The sequence below is a fragment of the Heterocephalus glaber genome, unplaced genomic scaffold (assembly GCF_053883595.1).
Source record: "Heterocephalus glaber isolate CG9 unplaced genomic scaffold, H.glaber_assembly_v1.0 deba00001496, whole genome shotgun sequence".
Lineage (NCBI taxonomy): Eukaryota > Metazoa > Chordata > Mammalia > Rodentia > Bathyergidae > Heterocephalus > Heterocephalus glaber.
In genome coordinates this window covers 75345-89289 of record NW_028258319.1, presented here as the reverse complement: position 1 = coordinate 89289, position 13945 = coordinate 75345, and the positions used below count along the sequence as shown (strand labels likewise).

The window sequence follows — 13945 nt, the reverse complement described above, 5'->3', positions numbered from 1 at the left end:
ATAGGAAGAGAGCAGCTACTGTACATAATAGCTGCTGAGGTAGTGGGAGACCTATCACTTTATAGGTTTGCTGTGAAGGTCAAATGAAATTTGCAGCAGTGAAATGACTTACGTGTGAAATTAATATATAAGTTGTAGGGCCAGGGCTTTGGCTCAGTGGTTCTGCCGCCTGCTTTGCAAGCACAGGGTCCTGAGTTCAATCTCTGGTACCAAAAAAACCAAAAATATATATATAAGTTGTAAATATACAACCAGAAATAACTAGACAATCACCTACCACTTGTCCTTTGATTAATGTCTGGTCTTAGCAAAGCTGTGCTATTTCAATGGATGTTCACCTTGTAGTAACAAAGAAAATTTAAAAAGAATTTCCACTTTGAGTAAAGACGTAATGTTTTCTTGACTAAGAAGCTTAGAAGAGACAGGCTGATAAAGTTGATTTTTCTTAACAAATCTCTAATCTAATAAAAATTAGATCTAGAGGGTTTAGAGCTACTTTCCTAAAAGAGTGAAAATAAACTATCAGATCAGGTTGTAGCCATTTATTTCATGTGTGACAGGTGTCACATACTAGGTCATTTTACCTAGTACCTCAAGCCTCTGGAAATTGCCAAATGACTCAGAGTATTGAAACCTGGTCTCATGTCCTTCCTCTTTGGTCATCTTTCAGCACGAAGAAAATAAGGAGAGTTGAAAAATCGAAATTATTCTTAGATCCTACCTACATTCTTAGATGCTTACCATCTCTCTCTGTTTCCTTGGCCTAATTCCTTTCTGCACTAAGCACAGAAACTCAAAAGGGTTGATGGTGTAGATATTATCTGACCCTGTGAGCCCAGTAATTCTTTCAACTGCTGTTACAAATTTCCATCAAAACACATAGCTAAAGAAAAAAATTGCACAAATGTCCAAGATTAGACTCTAAGTTTTAAAAAGCCCAAATTGACACATAGAGTATAAACACACAAAAGAAAGGCTGGTGTCATTTTTATCATTTGTCATCTATGTTGAACTGTAAATACATTTTCAGCCACAAACAGTATGAAAAAAACCCAGTGATCACTTTTGAGCAAATTTTGCAAAGGCAAACATTTTAAACATGGCTTATTTTTGTTTCAGATAAAGAGAGTTTTGCCTTTGAAATAGAAATAATATAAACTGATTAAGTACTTGAAATCCTAATTTCTAACAAAAATTCAGCTCTCTTGCCTCATTTATAACTTGTTTAACATTTCTCAAATACTCTTTGGTATAAAGTTCCCATTTACCCAGAAGTGTCTAATGAGTAGATGTAATGCCTCTGTCTGTCAAAGCCATTGGTTTGCGGATGGGGACAACTATCTAATTTCTATATCCTTCTGTTGAAGAATAATTTATTACTGTTAGCAAAATCATTACACTAGCTTTGTCTCTGATTATGATTATGAAGTCCCTTCTCGAAAAAGTGACCTATCAAATGCTTTATTATTTGTTTTGAGATTTAAGTTTTCCTTTTTAAATTGTTTTGTTTGTTGGGGTTTGGAATTTTTAAAGTACTGAAGCACTGCATGAGACAGACTCTATTTAATGGTCTCATGGATGAGTTGAACTTGTCTTGGGAGACCTATAATTTCAACAGTTCCCAAATTACAACCAGAATAATGTCTGAGGCCAACTTCAACCTGATCTATCTTGTTTTTCTAAGGAATTTTCTAGTATGAAATGATAGTATTTATTACCAGCAGAGCCAAAGATTCATACTCACCAAGTGAACATAAGGCACAAAGTATCCAAAAAGTGCTCCCCACACTGCATAAGCTGTCACCTTGAAGATGACAAAATTGAAAACTTTTTTTGGAGGACTGAATTTTTTCCTGGAAAAGAGGGAGAATCTGCTGCTTTCACTCTCTTTGTCTTTGGCACTGGAATCAAGAGGTCGGTAAGTAAAGCTAGCAAGAATGAGAACAAATATGAAGATGCAGAGGACCCTTAGTGTATTAAAGAGGGCCATGCTGTCGATTAGAACCCTTAAAAGCAAAGGGAGCAAAATTGTGAAGAGACTGCTGGCAGCAGTGACAATGCCATTCACAAGTCCAAGGTGCTTATTGAAATAGTGTTTCAAAATGACCAGTGAGGGCTGGTATGCAAAGGGGCAGCCGCAGGCAAATATGATTCCATAGGTAAGTTACAAAGGCTCGATTGAGCTTACCAAAGAACTGGACATGAGTCCAGTGAATCCCACAGCAGCACCCACAACAGCTGTTTTCCGACAGCCAAGTTTGTCTGTGAAGACGCTGACTACAGGGCATCAAAGGAAAATCATCCCCGTGGACAGAGAGCTTACCCATGCTGTCTTGAAGACCATCTTGTCACCGTCCTTGGACCCAAAAGTCTAGAGCAGGAACACGAAGAGCACTCCGCAGGCGTTCTGGATACCGAACACCGACCCGTTGCACCACATAGCCGCCAGCATCATTAGCCAGCGCCAGGCGCCCTTGGGGTCCCGGGTCCGACCCCGCCAGCTCCACCTCAACCTTCTCGGGAGCTGCCTCGGGGTTGTCTGAGGGCCCCAGGCGTGCGGAGAGCTGCTCCTGGGAGGGCACCATGGCCCAGCAGCGCCTTGGGTGCCGAGCGCCGGCGCTCTTTTTTCAAAGACAAAATTTTTATGAGGTTTTTTTTCTAAACTAAAATCTCAGTATTCAGGTTTAATTGCAGTGTTGCCGCTTTGTGATAAATAAGTGGGCTTAGGGTTGCAGTTTGGGTGCTTATCTCTAAAAGGTTTGCCATCACTGACCTACCTACGGCCTTCCCACTGAGCTACATCCCTAGCCCTTTTTTATTTTTTTATTTAGACACAGAGGCTCCCTAAGTTTCCTAGGCTGGACTTGAACTTGGCATCCTCCTGCTTCAGTCTCCCAGAGCTCTAGGATTATAGGTGACACCACCACACCCGGCTTCTTTAATTTTCTTAGTCTGAATAGCCCCAGCCCTATCTGCTCTTCTATCTTTTAGAGAGCCATTGTTGGTCCACAAATAGTAGCCTGAGTCAAATTTTAGAAGTTAAAAGACTTTTTTGTTTTGTTTTGTTTTGCTTTTTTGGTACCAGGGATCAAACTCAGGACCTTGCGCTTGCGAGGTAGGCAGTGGAACCACTGAGCTAAATCCCCAGCCCAAGACATGTTATTTTTAAAATAAAAGAATTTTTTAAATACATGATGAAGCCAGGAATTTATAAATTATGGTAACACACATATAAGGTATGATCAAAATATATAGTGAATGTTTAAATTTTTAAAAAATTGTAGCAGTAAAAGACACATTGCCATTAATCCTCTGAATATTCCCCCTGCCTCCTCACACACACCCTACCACTCTTGTCATATTCTGAAACAATTCTGGAAGTCTTTCATGAGTGTCTTTACAAGTGTGATCAAAAATACAATGAATGATTCTGCCAAGTGCTATCCAGCAGAAAGGCAGGCTCATATTATGATGAGTCCTCATTCACCTCTCACTGAATCTTGCACTGCATTCAAAGTAAGGGCAAATATTTTGTGTGGGATAATGACAATGTATCTTTTACCATATTAAAATTTTAAAAATTTAAACTTTTTTATCACATCTCATATAAAAAACTTTTTTAAAGTGAGGAGGAAATTGTAAGGTCCTGATCTTGAAGCCATAAATTAAGCAAAACAATTTAAAAAGACAGACTACATACTGTCAATAGCGAGGACAACATAAACTTAAAATAATCTAAAAGGAATACAAGATAGTAATTTGAATATAAGAAAGGGAGGGAGGAAGAAAAGGAAACAAAGCAAGCATGATGTGTATGGGGCAGCTGGGGAGAAAGGGTTGCTGTTCAAAATTCCCAGACACGAGAGAGCATTCATAGTAATGTGGGAAGGTAGAGCAGGACACCCCCACACCCCAACCCCTTATCCTCACCTTCTGGCTCATACTAGTAAATGTGGGCTACAGCTTCAGCTTCCTCTGCTCTCTCTGGAGTCCCTCATATCCAACTAGATTTCAAGTTCAGAGATGCCCAGATTACCCAACATTTTCATCAAGGCTCTGGCCTACCTCCCAGTGCTTCCAACGCAAAGCCACTCATGTCCTCGGTAGTTGGGGGACAGAGACCCTACATTGCACCCAAAAGACCTCCTCTCACCCTTTCAGGTCTCAGAATATCCCACAATGTGAGTTCCCTTGACACCAATCTTCCTGCTTAGTCTTGCTTTCCCTAAACATAGGCTTCTATTAAGAGTTAGAACTCCATCTCCCTCATCCATCAGGATGCTTCACTCTCTTGGTCCGTAGCCCCACAGCCAGGAGGATACTCACTCATTCCTGTGGATGCTTCTCTACCTCATCTCATGTGCCCCTCCCCTCATTCACATCCTGCTGAATTAGGATTGCCTCAGAGAAACACCGGCTAGAGAGGACGCTTCAGCCACTGCCTTCTTTCCCTTTGGGACCTTCTCTAACCATAGCTTTTGGCAGCTGGCCTGCAGCCCCCTGCTTAATTCCTTTCATGCACAAAGCAGATGCCTCGCCTCATCATTTTGTCTTGTCAGGCTTTTTTTTTTTTGTACCGGGGATCGAACTCGGGTCCTTGCACCTGCGAGGCAGGCGGCAGAATCACTGAGCTAAATCCTTGGCCTGTGTCAGGCTAGTTTTGAAACTCTAGTTGGCCACCTGGTCACAAGCTTGTACTTCCTGTATAATTGTTCCTAAAATAAACTTCTTATAACAACATACATATTAGCAAAATTTAAATCAGGTTGTCCCCAGTATACAAATCTCAACACTTCCACATTGATTTTGTTCAGAAGGTCACCAACTGGTTTGTAATACATGCACAAAGTAACTTATGAACACCCATGACTCTCTAATTTAAAGTTCAGTGTCTCCATGTTAATTTAGGTATTGGTTTCCCCATCCATGAATTTGCCAATTGTTTCCTGCTTTAAAAACAAATTAATTCTTGTCAAACAATGGGAACAATCCCAGTGGCCATCAGTAGAATGAACCAATAAAATGTGGTATATATACATCTCTATATACACACACAGTGGAGTAATTTTTAATCTTTAAAAATGAAGGGAATTCTAATACATGCTATGACATGGATGAACCTCAAAAAACATACTAAGTGAAAGAAGCATACACAAGAGGATAAGTATTGTTCATTCACACAAGGTACAGAAACTAGGCAAATTTGTAGAGACAGAAAGCATAACAGAGGTTACCAGGGACTGGAGAGTGGGGAAAACAGGGAGTTACCACCTAATGGGAACAGTTTTTATTTGGGATGATAAAATACAGACAGTGTTAGTAGTTACACAGCTTTGCAAATGTTAATACCACTGAACTATACACTTTAAAATTATGTATATTTTATCACAACTGAAAAAAAAGTATGAAAAAAGAGAAAGGTGGTTAGAAAGGCTGAAAGAGCTCAGGCTGGTAGACTTCTAACATGTACCATGGTCCTTGTGTATACACAGGTACATGTGCTGAAGAAGCAAAAACAAAAAGGAAAATTAACTCGTTTCATTAATCAGTGAACTATTACATAAAAGGAAATCTTAATATCTTTAAAATTTTACAGCATTCAAAATAAAATCTTATCCTTCAAATTGAACAAATTACTTACTAGCTGAAGAAAGGAAAGTTTGGAATAAGTATTCTAGATTTTCTTGTTGCTGGGTCAAAATCACTGACCTTTAAACTTGGACTATGCCCTCCCTCCTTTCTACTTTCTGGAAAACCATCAGTCTCCTACCCTACGCTTACACAAAAGGGTTCCTGCACACAGCACAAATCTGCATTATGCTGTTCTCTAGAACTCCTGCAAATCATGGGATGTCATGATCTGCTGACATCCCTGGTCCAGGCAGAAAAACTCTCCTTCCCCTGTTTTCCCTACCCCCATTCTCTCTCTCTCTCTCTCTCTCTCTCTCTCTCTCTCTCACACACACACACACACACACACACACACACACACACACAAAGCCAGCAACATCTTACCTTCTGCCAATGTTCCAATCCCATAGGTGCAATAACTTTTTGAGTTCTTAAGGCAAGAGTCAAATATCAGTGGTCTTGTTACATGGGAGAAAAAGCATGGAGTCAAGCTGGCCAAGAAGTGCCCTCAAAGCCTCTGCTATCACTGGGCCTGGGGTTCAGGGTTGCATTTCCCACTCTGCCTTTGTGACTTGGCAAGAGCAGACAGCACAGCAGCAATACTCCCCATAAAACGTCCCTCAACAGCTTTGCTTTCTTTAAACTTCAATCCCCTACTTGTATTAGACACATCTAAACTCTTTTCTCTTATTACATTTTGAGACAAAAATTTACAAAGAAAATTGACCATTAAAAGTACACAAATGTGTGGTATTTAATACCATTCACAATGTTGTGCAACTGCCACGTCTGTCAAGTAGCAAAACATTTTCATCATCCCAAAGGATCTGAGGCTTATAGGAACACATACTAAGGCCTGAGGCACCTATAACAATCTAGAGATCCTGAGCATTTGTAGATAGAGGCTGGAATAGGGCTAGGTCCCAAGGTTGGCAGATCTGGGGCCCTTACCAACCCAATGACCTCTTTCTGCACACACAGGAACACTGTGTGACAGTCATGCTAGTCCACATGACTGGGTGCAACTATCTCTAATCATTGCCTCAATTTTTTCTCACAGGACCACCTCTTGCCTCTTTGCTCTGTGATTCTGCAGCTTCTCTGTATGCAGGTGGCTCTATGTTTTCAGTGAGGCTGGGAGGTTAACATACATGACACCTGTAGCAGCTTTGAAAAACCCTTTGCTCCTTTCTGTTTTTACGTTGGCTGATCTGCAATGACCTTGAACTCTGTCTGAACTTCCTGAACAGGACAAAGCCTAGTGGCCCTTGCACCTCACCCAATCCAAGACATTTGCACAGGTATCCTGAAATCCAGAGAACTGCCCAGCCAGGCCTAGCAGAAATTGCCTGTGCAAGGGAATCAAGATGGTGGAGTGGTGAACGGAAACAAAATTCAGTCTCTCTGAGATCCAGAATCCAGACACTGGAAAATAACAACTTGGGGAAGAATAAAAGACAAGCAGATCACTGGAAATCAGAAAGGAACTGGCAGGAAAATTAAACGCTATAGAGAAATGGCCCACAATACACAGAAGGAAGGAAACAAAACAATCTGGACTCTGCCAGATACTAGCTTATGGCTGATGGGGAGGGAACCTGGCTCTGCAGAAGCAAGTTGAGTGCTGGATGCTCCAAGAGGAAACAGCTTCAGGTGGACTGGGCTGGTGAGGCTTGCTCCAGGGGATGCCTGTGGAGGTTGTGGTCTGCAGGGACAGCACAAAGAGTGCTTGGTTGAGTGCCATTCTGTGAAGGGGCTGATTGTTTGACTCTGGGACTCAAAACAGCTGGAGGACTGCTTCACTCTAGAGTTCCATGGGAGTCAGCCTCAGACAGGGAACAGGCTGGAAAGAGACCCTCTGAGGGGTTTGAGATGGAGCCAGGAAGGATTTGAGCCCTGGCCCCCACAGGGCTCAATCTGAGCCAGGCCCAGACTGAGTTGCACTGGGTCTGAAAGTGCCAGCATTGACCCTACTGCCTGCATCCATCATGGGTCTGGGGTCTGCTTGCCTTCCTTATCCACTGGTGTGAGCAGGTACACTTCTTGGCTGGGATATTTACAGCCTGGCATAAACCAAGAGGCCTCTGGAATAGAGGGGGGAATATGTAGCAAACCCACAGACCATGAGGCTAGGTGGAGAAAACCATGAATTGCTGGACTCCAAAACTGCAGATCCAGGAAGAAGACCAGTAATAATTCAAAAAATAACAGAGATATTTTTTTCTCTGTTTTGAGGTTCTTTTCTGCCTTTCCTCTTTCTTTGTCACTAGTTTATTTGGGTCTGGGGAAATTTCCTTTGTCCTTTTTGGGAATTTTTCTTTTTCCCTTTTAATATTCCTTATTTTATTCCCCATATTCTTTTTCTTTTTTCCTTCCCCTTGTCTTTTATCTTCTATTTCTCATTTGTTTTTTCCTGTTACTTTTATCTAACTCTATAAATATCCTTCTACTCCTTAGTAGGTTCTTTTGTCTTATTTCTCTCTCCTCCTTCTCATCTCCCATTATTTAATTTTTCAAAAATTTCCTCTTGCATTCTCCCATTCATGACCCCCTATATCTTTAATAGTATAACCATTAAGCTTTATTAATCTTTAGATAGCTAACTCTATGATATTACTGTTGAATTTCTTTCTATCATTAGTGGAAAAATAGTTGTTGCATTTAGTACATATTTGTCATATGTCAGTATCTGGGTTGTCTTAGTGTTTATACTATAATTGTGGGTTACTTTTCTATGGTTAAGGGTGGTATATTATTGGTTCTTATGATATGTAAATATCCAATTTGTCCCAAATGATAGTACTATTGCTGATTTGCTTGATATTGCTGCTATTAGTTTTCTCTCTATGCCAACACCCAGATTACCTTTGTGACATTGACAATACTGTGGTCCCTTTTTGGAGAACTGGATGTTGGGCCAACATAAATGACCAGTTTAGCAAAGATTTAGAACCCATAAAAAGATTCCAAATAAAAATCCAGGAGATTAAAAATTATATTGAAAAGTATAGGCCAGCAGAAGCAACCATTGTAAGGACAGAATATCAAAATCAGAAGACAGGGATGTTTTCAAAGACAAATTACTCAGAGATACCTAAAAAAAGCAAGAGAACATGAAAAATGGATTCAATAGCTGCTAAGTAATGCAAAGAAGACAAAGATTAATTGGAATAAGTGAAAAATCAGAAGGCAGAACAAAAGGCACAAAAAACCTGTTTACAGAAATAATAGCAGAAAACTTTCCAAATTTAGAGAAAGAATTAAACACACAAATAACTATTGAACCCCAAGCAGCCATGATCAAAAGAGAACCTCTCCACATCATAGTTTAGTCCAAATTCCATAAGTCCAACATAGGAACCGAATATTAAAAGTTGTTAGAGAAAAGTAAGAAATCACGTATTAAGGTAAACCCTTCAGAATTATAGCAGACTTCTCAACACGAACTTTAAAGGTCAGAAGGGCTTGAAGTGCTTCAAGACCTAAAAGATAACTTCCAACCCAGGCTTATATGTTCTACAATACTTTCTTTCAAAATTAATGGAGACCAAATTCGATCCCCAGTACCAAAAAAAAAAAAAATTTAATGGAGAAATAAGGTATTTCCATGACAAAGAGCATCTCAAGAAATTTATGACCACCAAACCAGCACTCCAAAATACTCTCAAGAGTATCCTAGAGAGAGACAACAATGCAAAAACATCCACCAAACAGGTTGAGAAGTTAAGCAGAGAAGAAATAAGGAAAGAAAAGGAATCAACAACATGAAAATAAAACAATGATAGGGGTAATTCAGTATATTTCAGTAATAACTTTCAATGTGAATGGTCTCAATTCCCCAATCAAAAGACACAGATTGGGGACCGGGGATTTAGCTCAATGGTGCCACCTGTCTCGCAAGTGCAAGGTCCTGAGTTCAATCCCCAGTACCAAAAAAAAAAAGGCACAGATTGACAGACTGGATCATAAAACAAAACCCAACAATATGCAGCATACAAGAAACACATTTAATTCAAAAAGAAATTCACAGATTAAAAATCAGTATTGTGCCAGGGGCTTTATCAGACCCCCAGATACAGATACCCGTAGGGAGGAGAACAGGGAATAAAAGAGTTAGAGACAATATTCAAGGTACAAGGGCAGGGGAATCTGCTTCTATTGAACAGGCTCTACAAACTTCGAGGCAGACCTGCTTTTATTATTCAGTGAGAAGCGCAGGGGAGTGGGTTGTGTAGGAAACGGATGGCAGTAATATTAGGGTAGTAAGATAGGGAACAAGTTTAGCATCTTAAAGGAAGCAAGTTAAGATCCTTCTCCATACCTGGTTGCCTGCATTTTGTATTGTCCTCAGCAGATGCTATCTTGCCTCAGGAGCACTATGATTATGGCTTTTCCTCCCAGCCAGGAAGTCTGTAATCTTTTGCATACTTCTCTATTCCCGAGGCAATTCAGCATGGCCTTGGGATTGTGGGGCCTATAGCCTGGCCCCCTCCAATCTGTACATATCATGTCTGGTCCTCAATAATACTGCATGCAACAAGACACCCCAAAAAGCAGGAATAGCCTTTGATTTTTCAGACAAAGTGGATACCAGGCCAAAACTGCTCAGAAGAGGGAAAGAAGGTCACTACATATTGGTTAAGCAACAGGAAGAGATAATTATAAACATATATGCACTGAACACCAGCACACCCAACTTCATAAAACAAACAACAATGGACGTAAAAGATCAGATATACATCAACACACTTATAATAGGGGAACTCAATGGCCCACAAATCAATCAACTAAACAAAAAAATCAACAAAAAAAATGTCAGAGTTGAACTAACCTTCAAACAGATAAACTTACTAGCTTATTACAGTGTTTCCCCCAACAATGAAATATACATTCGTCCCAGCAGCACATGGAACATTCTCCAAAACAGACCACATACTAGCCCATAAAGCATGCATGAATAAGTACAGAATCAAAATTATCCCATGCATATTATCAGATCATTTCACAATGAAGCTAGAAATAAATGGCAAAGGAAACCACAGGAATTATACAAGCACATGGAAACTAATCAAAACTCTCTTAAATAATCAGTGTGTCACAGAATAAATCAAGGAGGACATTAGGCAGTTCATAGAACCAAATAATAATGTCAGTACAACATATGAGAATCTATGGGACATATAAAGTGAAGAGAGATGTTTATGGTGGTGAATGCCCACATCAGAATAACAGAGTGTGCCCAAATAAATAACCTAATGATGTACTCAAGGTCCTAGAAATGAAGAACAATCCAAATCTAAAGCTAGGACAAGGATGTATGTTATAAATAGCAGAGCAGAAATTAATAAAATTGAGACAAAAATTTAAAAATACACAGGATCAATGAATCAGAGTTGGTTCTCTGAAAGAAAAAATAAACAAATCCCTAGCCAATCTTATCAAAAAAGGAAAGAAAAGGCCCCAATAAATGCAAATAGAAATGAAAAAGGTGAAATCACAACAGACTCTGCCAAAATCCAGAAGATCATTAGTAACTAGTTTAAGAACCTGTAGAGAACCTAATAGAGAATTCAGAAGAAACAGATAGATTCCTAGATATATATGAACTACCAAAGCTATACCAAGATTAAAAATCCTGAATAATCCAGTATCAGGCAATAAAATTGGAGAAACAATTTTTTTTCTATAAAGAAAAACAAAAATCCTACCAAATTCAGTAGTGTAGTGAGATACAAAGTCAACACATGATATTAAATAGCATTCCTGTACACCAATAATAAACTTACTGAGAGAGAAATTATAAAAACAATACCTTTTACAATAGAATCAAGTAAAATGAAATACTTGGCAATTAACCTAACCAAAGAAGAGAAAGACTTCTATAATGAAAACTACAGCAGGGCTGGGGATTTAGCTCAGTGGTTCCGCCGCCTGTCTTGCAAGCTCAAGGTCCCAAGTTCAATCCCTGGTACCAAAAACTACAGCAAAACTCTGAAAAAGGAGATCAAAGAGGACATCAGAAAATGAAAGGATATCCCTAGTTTCTGGGTAGTCAGAACCAATATTGTCAAAATGGCCATACTTCCAAAATTTATATAAACTTATTGCTACCCCAATCAAAATAATAATGACATTACCCACAGAACTAGAGAAAACATTCATCAAATTCATACAAAACCAGAAGAAACCTAGAATAGCAAACAGCAAGGCAGCAAGAGCAAGGCAGGAGGCATCACCATCCTGTACTTCAAGATATACTACAAAGGGGGCCGGGGATTTAGCTCAGTGGTTTCGCCTCCTGCTGCACAAGCACAAGGACCGGAGTTTGTTCCCCGGTACCAAAAAAAAAAAAAAAAAAAGATATATTACAAAGCTACAGTGATTAAAAACAGCATGACAAGAAGAAAAAAAAGCAAAAAACAAGACATGTGGATCAATGAAACACAATAGAGGATGCATGTACCAATGATTAGAATGAATAATCTATAATGCAAAATAGGAAGAAAAGGTCCAAAGGGGTAGGGGTAGTGGGAGGGGCAGGGGAAAGGAAAGAAGGGAAAGGAAAAATGATGAGAAATGGAAAAAATGGAAATAAAGTCTTTGTAAATAGGGAAGGGTGGAGGGTGTGAAGGGAGGGCTAGGAATGGGGAAAAAATAAGAACCAAGATGCATCATGTAAAGGTACAATTCCCAATGAGAAATGTAATTGTGTTGTATACCTGCAATGTACCAATAAAAGAATTAAAAAAAAAAAGAATGATAAATTTGAGTCATTTGTAAGAAAATAGATACATCTTGAGACCATAATGTTAAGGGCAAAGAATAGGACACTCAAGCTTAAATATTTATTGCATGATTTTTTTATATGAGAAACACAAATATAAATAAATAGAAAAATAAAATTAGATTATAGAAAAAAAGAAAGTTTCCTAGAAGAGTTCTTGGTTTATTAATCAAATTTTAGGATTTTATTTTTGTACTCTGTGATGTTTGTAGTATTTGACAGCTTTTAAAAAGTGTATAAGCTTTAGACTTCACTAAACATGGTTCTCTCTGTTCATGATAATGTCACTTTTTATTTTTGTCAAGTAAATAAACCTTTAGATGTAAGAAAAAGAAACTGATGGTATAGAGTCGTAAGTTAAATAAAAGTTTATTACTGTTTGTGAGTTCTTTATATAATAGTACCATGGTGATAGATAAATGAAACACAGCCCCTCCAGAAAGGGAGAATGGAGCAGAGCCTCCACACTCCCATCCCACTATCAAATACAGTAGACTCAGATGTGCCTAAGCAATGTGCTTTTATTGGTTATATCATTGAGATGTCAGGGTTTGCTTGTTATTATAGCAGAATTGATCAGATCCTGACTGATCCATAAGGTAAGAGGTCACAGGATCCCATCCTGAGCAGAAGGGAAGCGGTATGTGAGATGAAATAAAGGTGTACCCCTTAGCCTCGAAAACCGGGTATAGAAGGAATGGCCTGTCTTCTGGAACCCCATGCCCTGGTAGAGGCCCAGGGCAGCATACTGCAGCACACTGGTGGAAAGGATGACTTCATTGCAGCCCTGGTCCTGGGTAAACTGGAGGACAGTCTTGACCAGGGCTTTCCCTATTCCCTCTCCTCGATGCTCCATAGCCACAGAGAGATGGCGCAGTTCCAACTGCTTCCTCCCCAGAGCAGGCTTCTCCTCTGGCAGAGCACAGACAATGCCCACCACCTGCCCCCCAGATTCGGCCACCCAGAAACAGGAGCCACATGCACTCAGGTAGGATTTGATGATGTCAGCCATGTCTGTGCGCAAACTTAGGTTCACATGATCCTTCCAAGTATATCTGGCAAGGAACCACAGGAAAACAAGCAGAATGAAGCTGGATACAATGACCAGGAGCCAGGAACCAGAGACCAAGAGTATGGAGAGGAGCACTCCAAGTAGGAACAGAAGGGTTTAGGGCAGAATCAGCATTTTGTGGAAGGTGGTAGGGATATGCTCCAACAGGCCACTGGAGAACAAGTCCAGGACAGTTTTTTGGTCACTCTCCTGATACTTGCATATATGATAAGGAGCCATGAAGAGATTTCTGTCTAAAATCTCAAAAACCAGGAGAAACAGCTAGATCTGCCTGTGTGACTTCCTTGAAGCCCTGGAGAAAAAAGAGGAAACCATGTAAGTGTCCACACAACTCTGAGCTCCCTAAGAGGCATGGAGACTGCTCAGGGATGTGCCTTTCAGCTGTCATCCAGGGGAAAGCAGGAAAGCACCTCTGAGAGGTTTAGGATCAGAAAGCTGATTAAAACCCTTTACCTGTG

General features: G+C 39.8%; 2 protein-coding genes and 1 pseudogene across 2 annotated transcripts in view; 1 reads left to right on the top strand and 2 right to left on the bottom strand.

Moving 5' to 3' along the window:
- The window catches only part of Alms1 (ALMS1 centrosome and basal body associated protein), a 155625-nt gene extending 143622 nt beyond the window's left edge, over nucleotides 1–12003 (top strand). Inside the window, exon 22 of the mRNA XM_087184358.1 lies at nucleotides 6692–12003. Coding sequence (XP_087040484.1) covers nucleotides 6692–6719 — 28 coding nt within the window. The 3' untranslated portion in view covers nucleotides 6720–12003. The remainder of the gene's footprint in view (nucleotides 1–6691) is intronic.
- LOC101721251 (monocarboxylate transporter 10 pseudogene) lies at nucleotides 1715–2585 on the bottom strand (annotated as a pseudogene).
- A 1019-nt stretch (nucleotides 12004–13022) lies between the features above and the next one.
- Nat8 (N-acetyltransferase 8 (putative)) lies at nucleotides 13023–13732 on the bottom strand. Its single transcript, XM_013074001.3, is given in 1 exon segment — nucleotides 13023–13732. A coding segment is annotated over 1 exon segment (684 nt). The 5' UTR covers nucleotides 13707–13732.
- Between the last annotated feature and the right edge of the window lie 213 nt (nucleotides 13733–13945).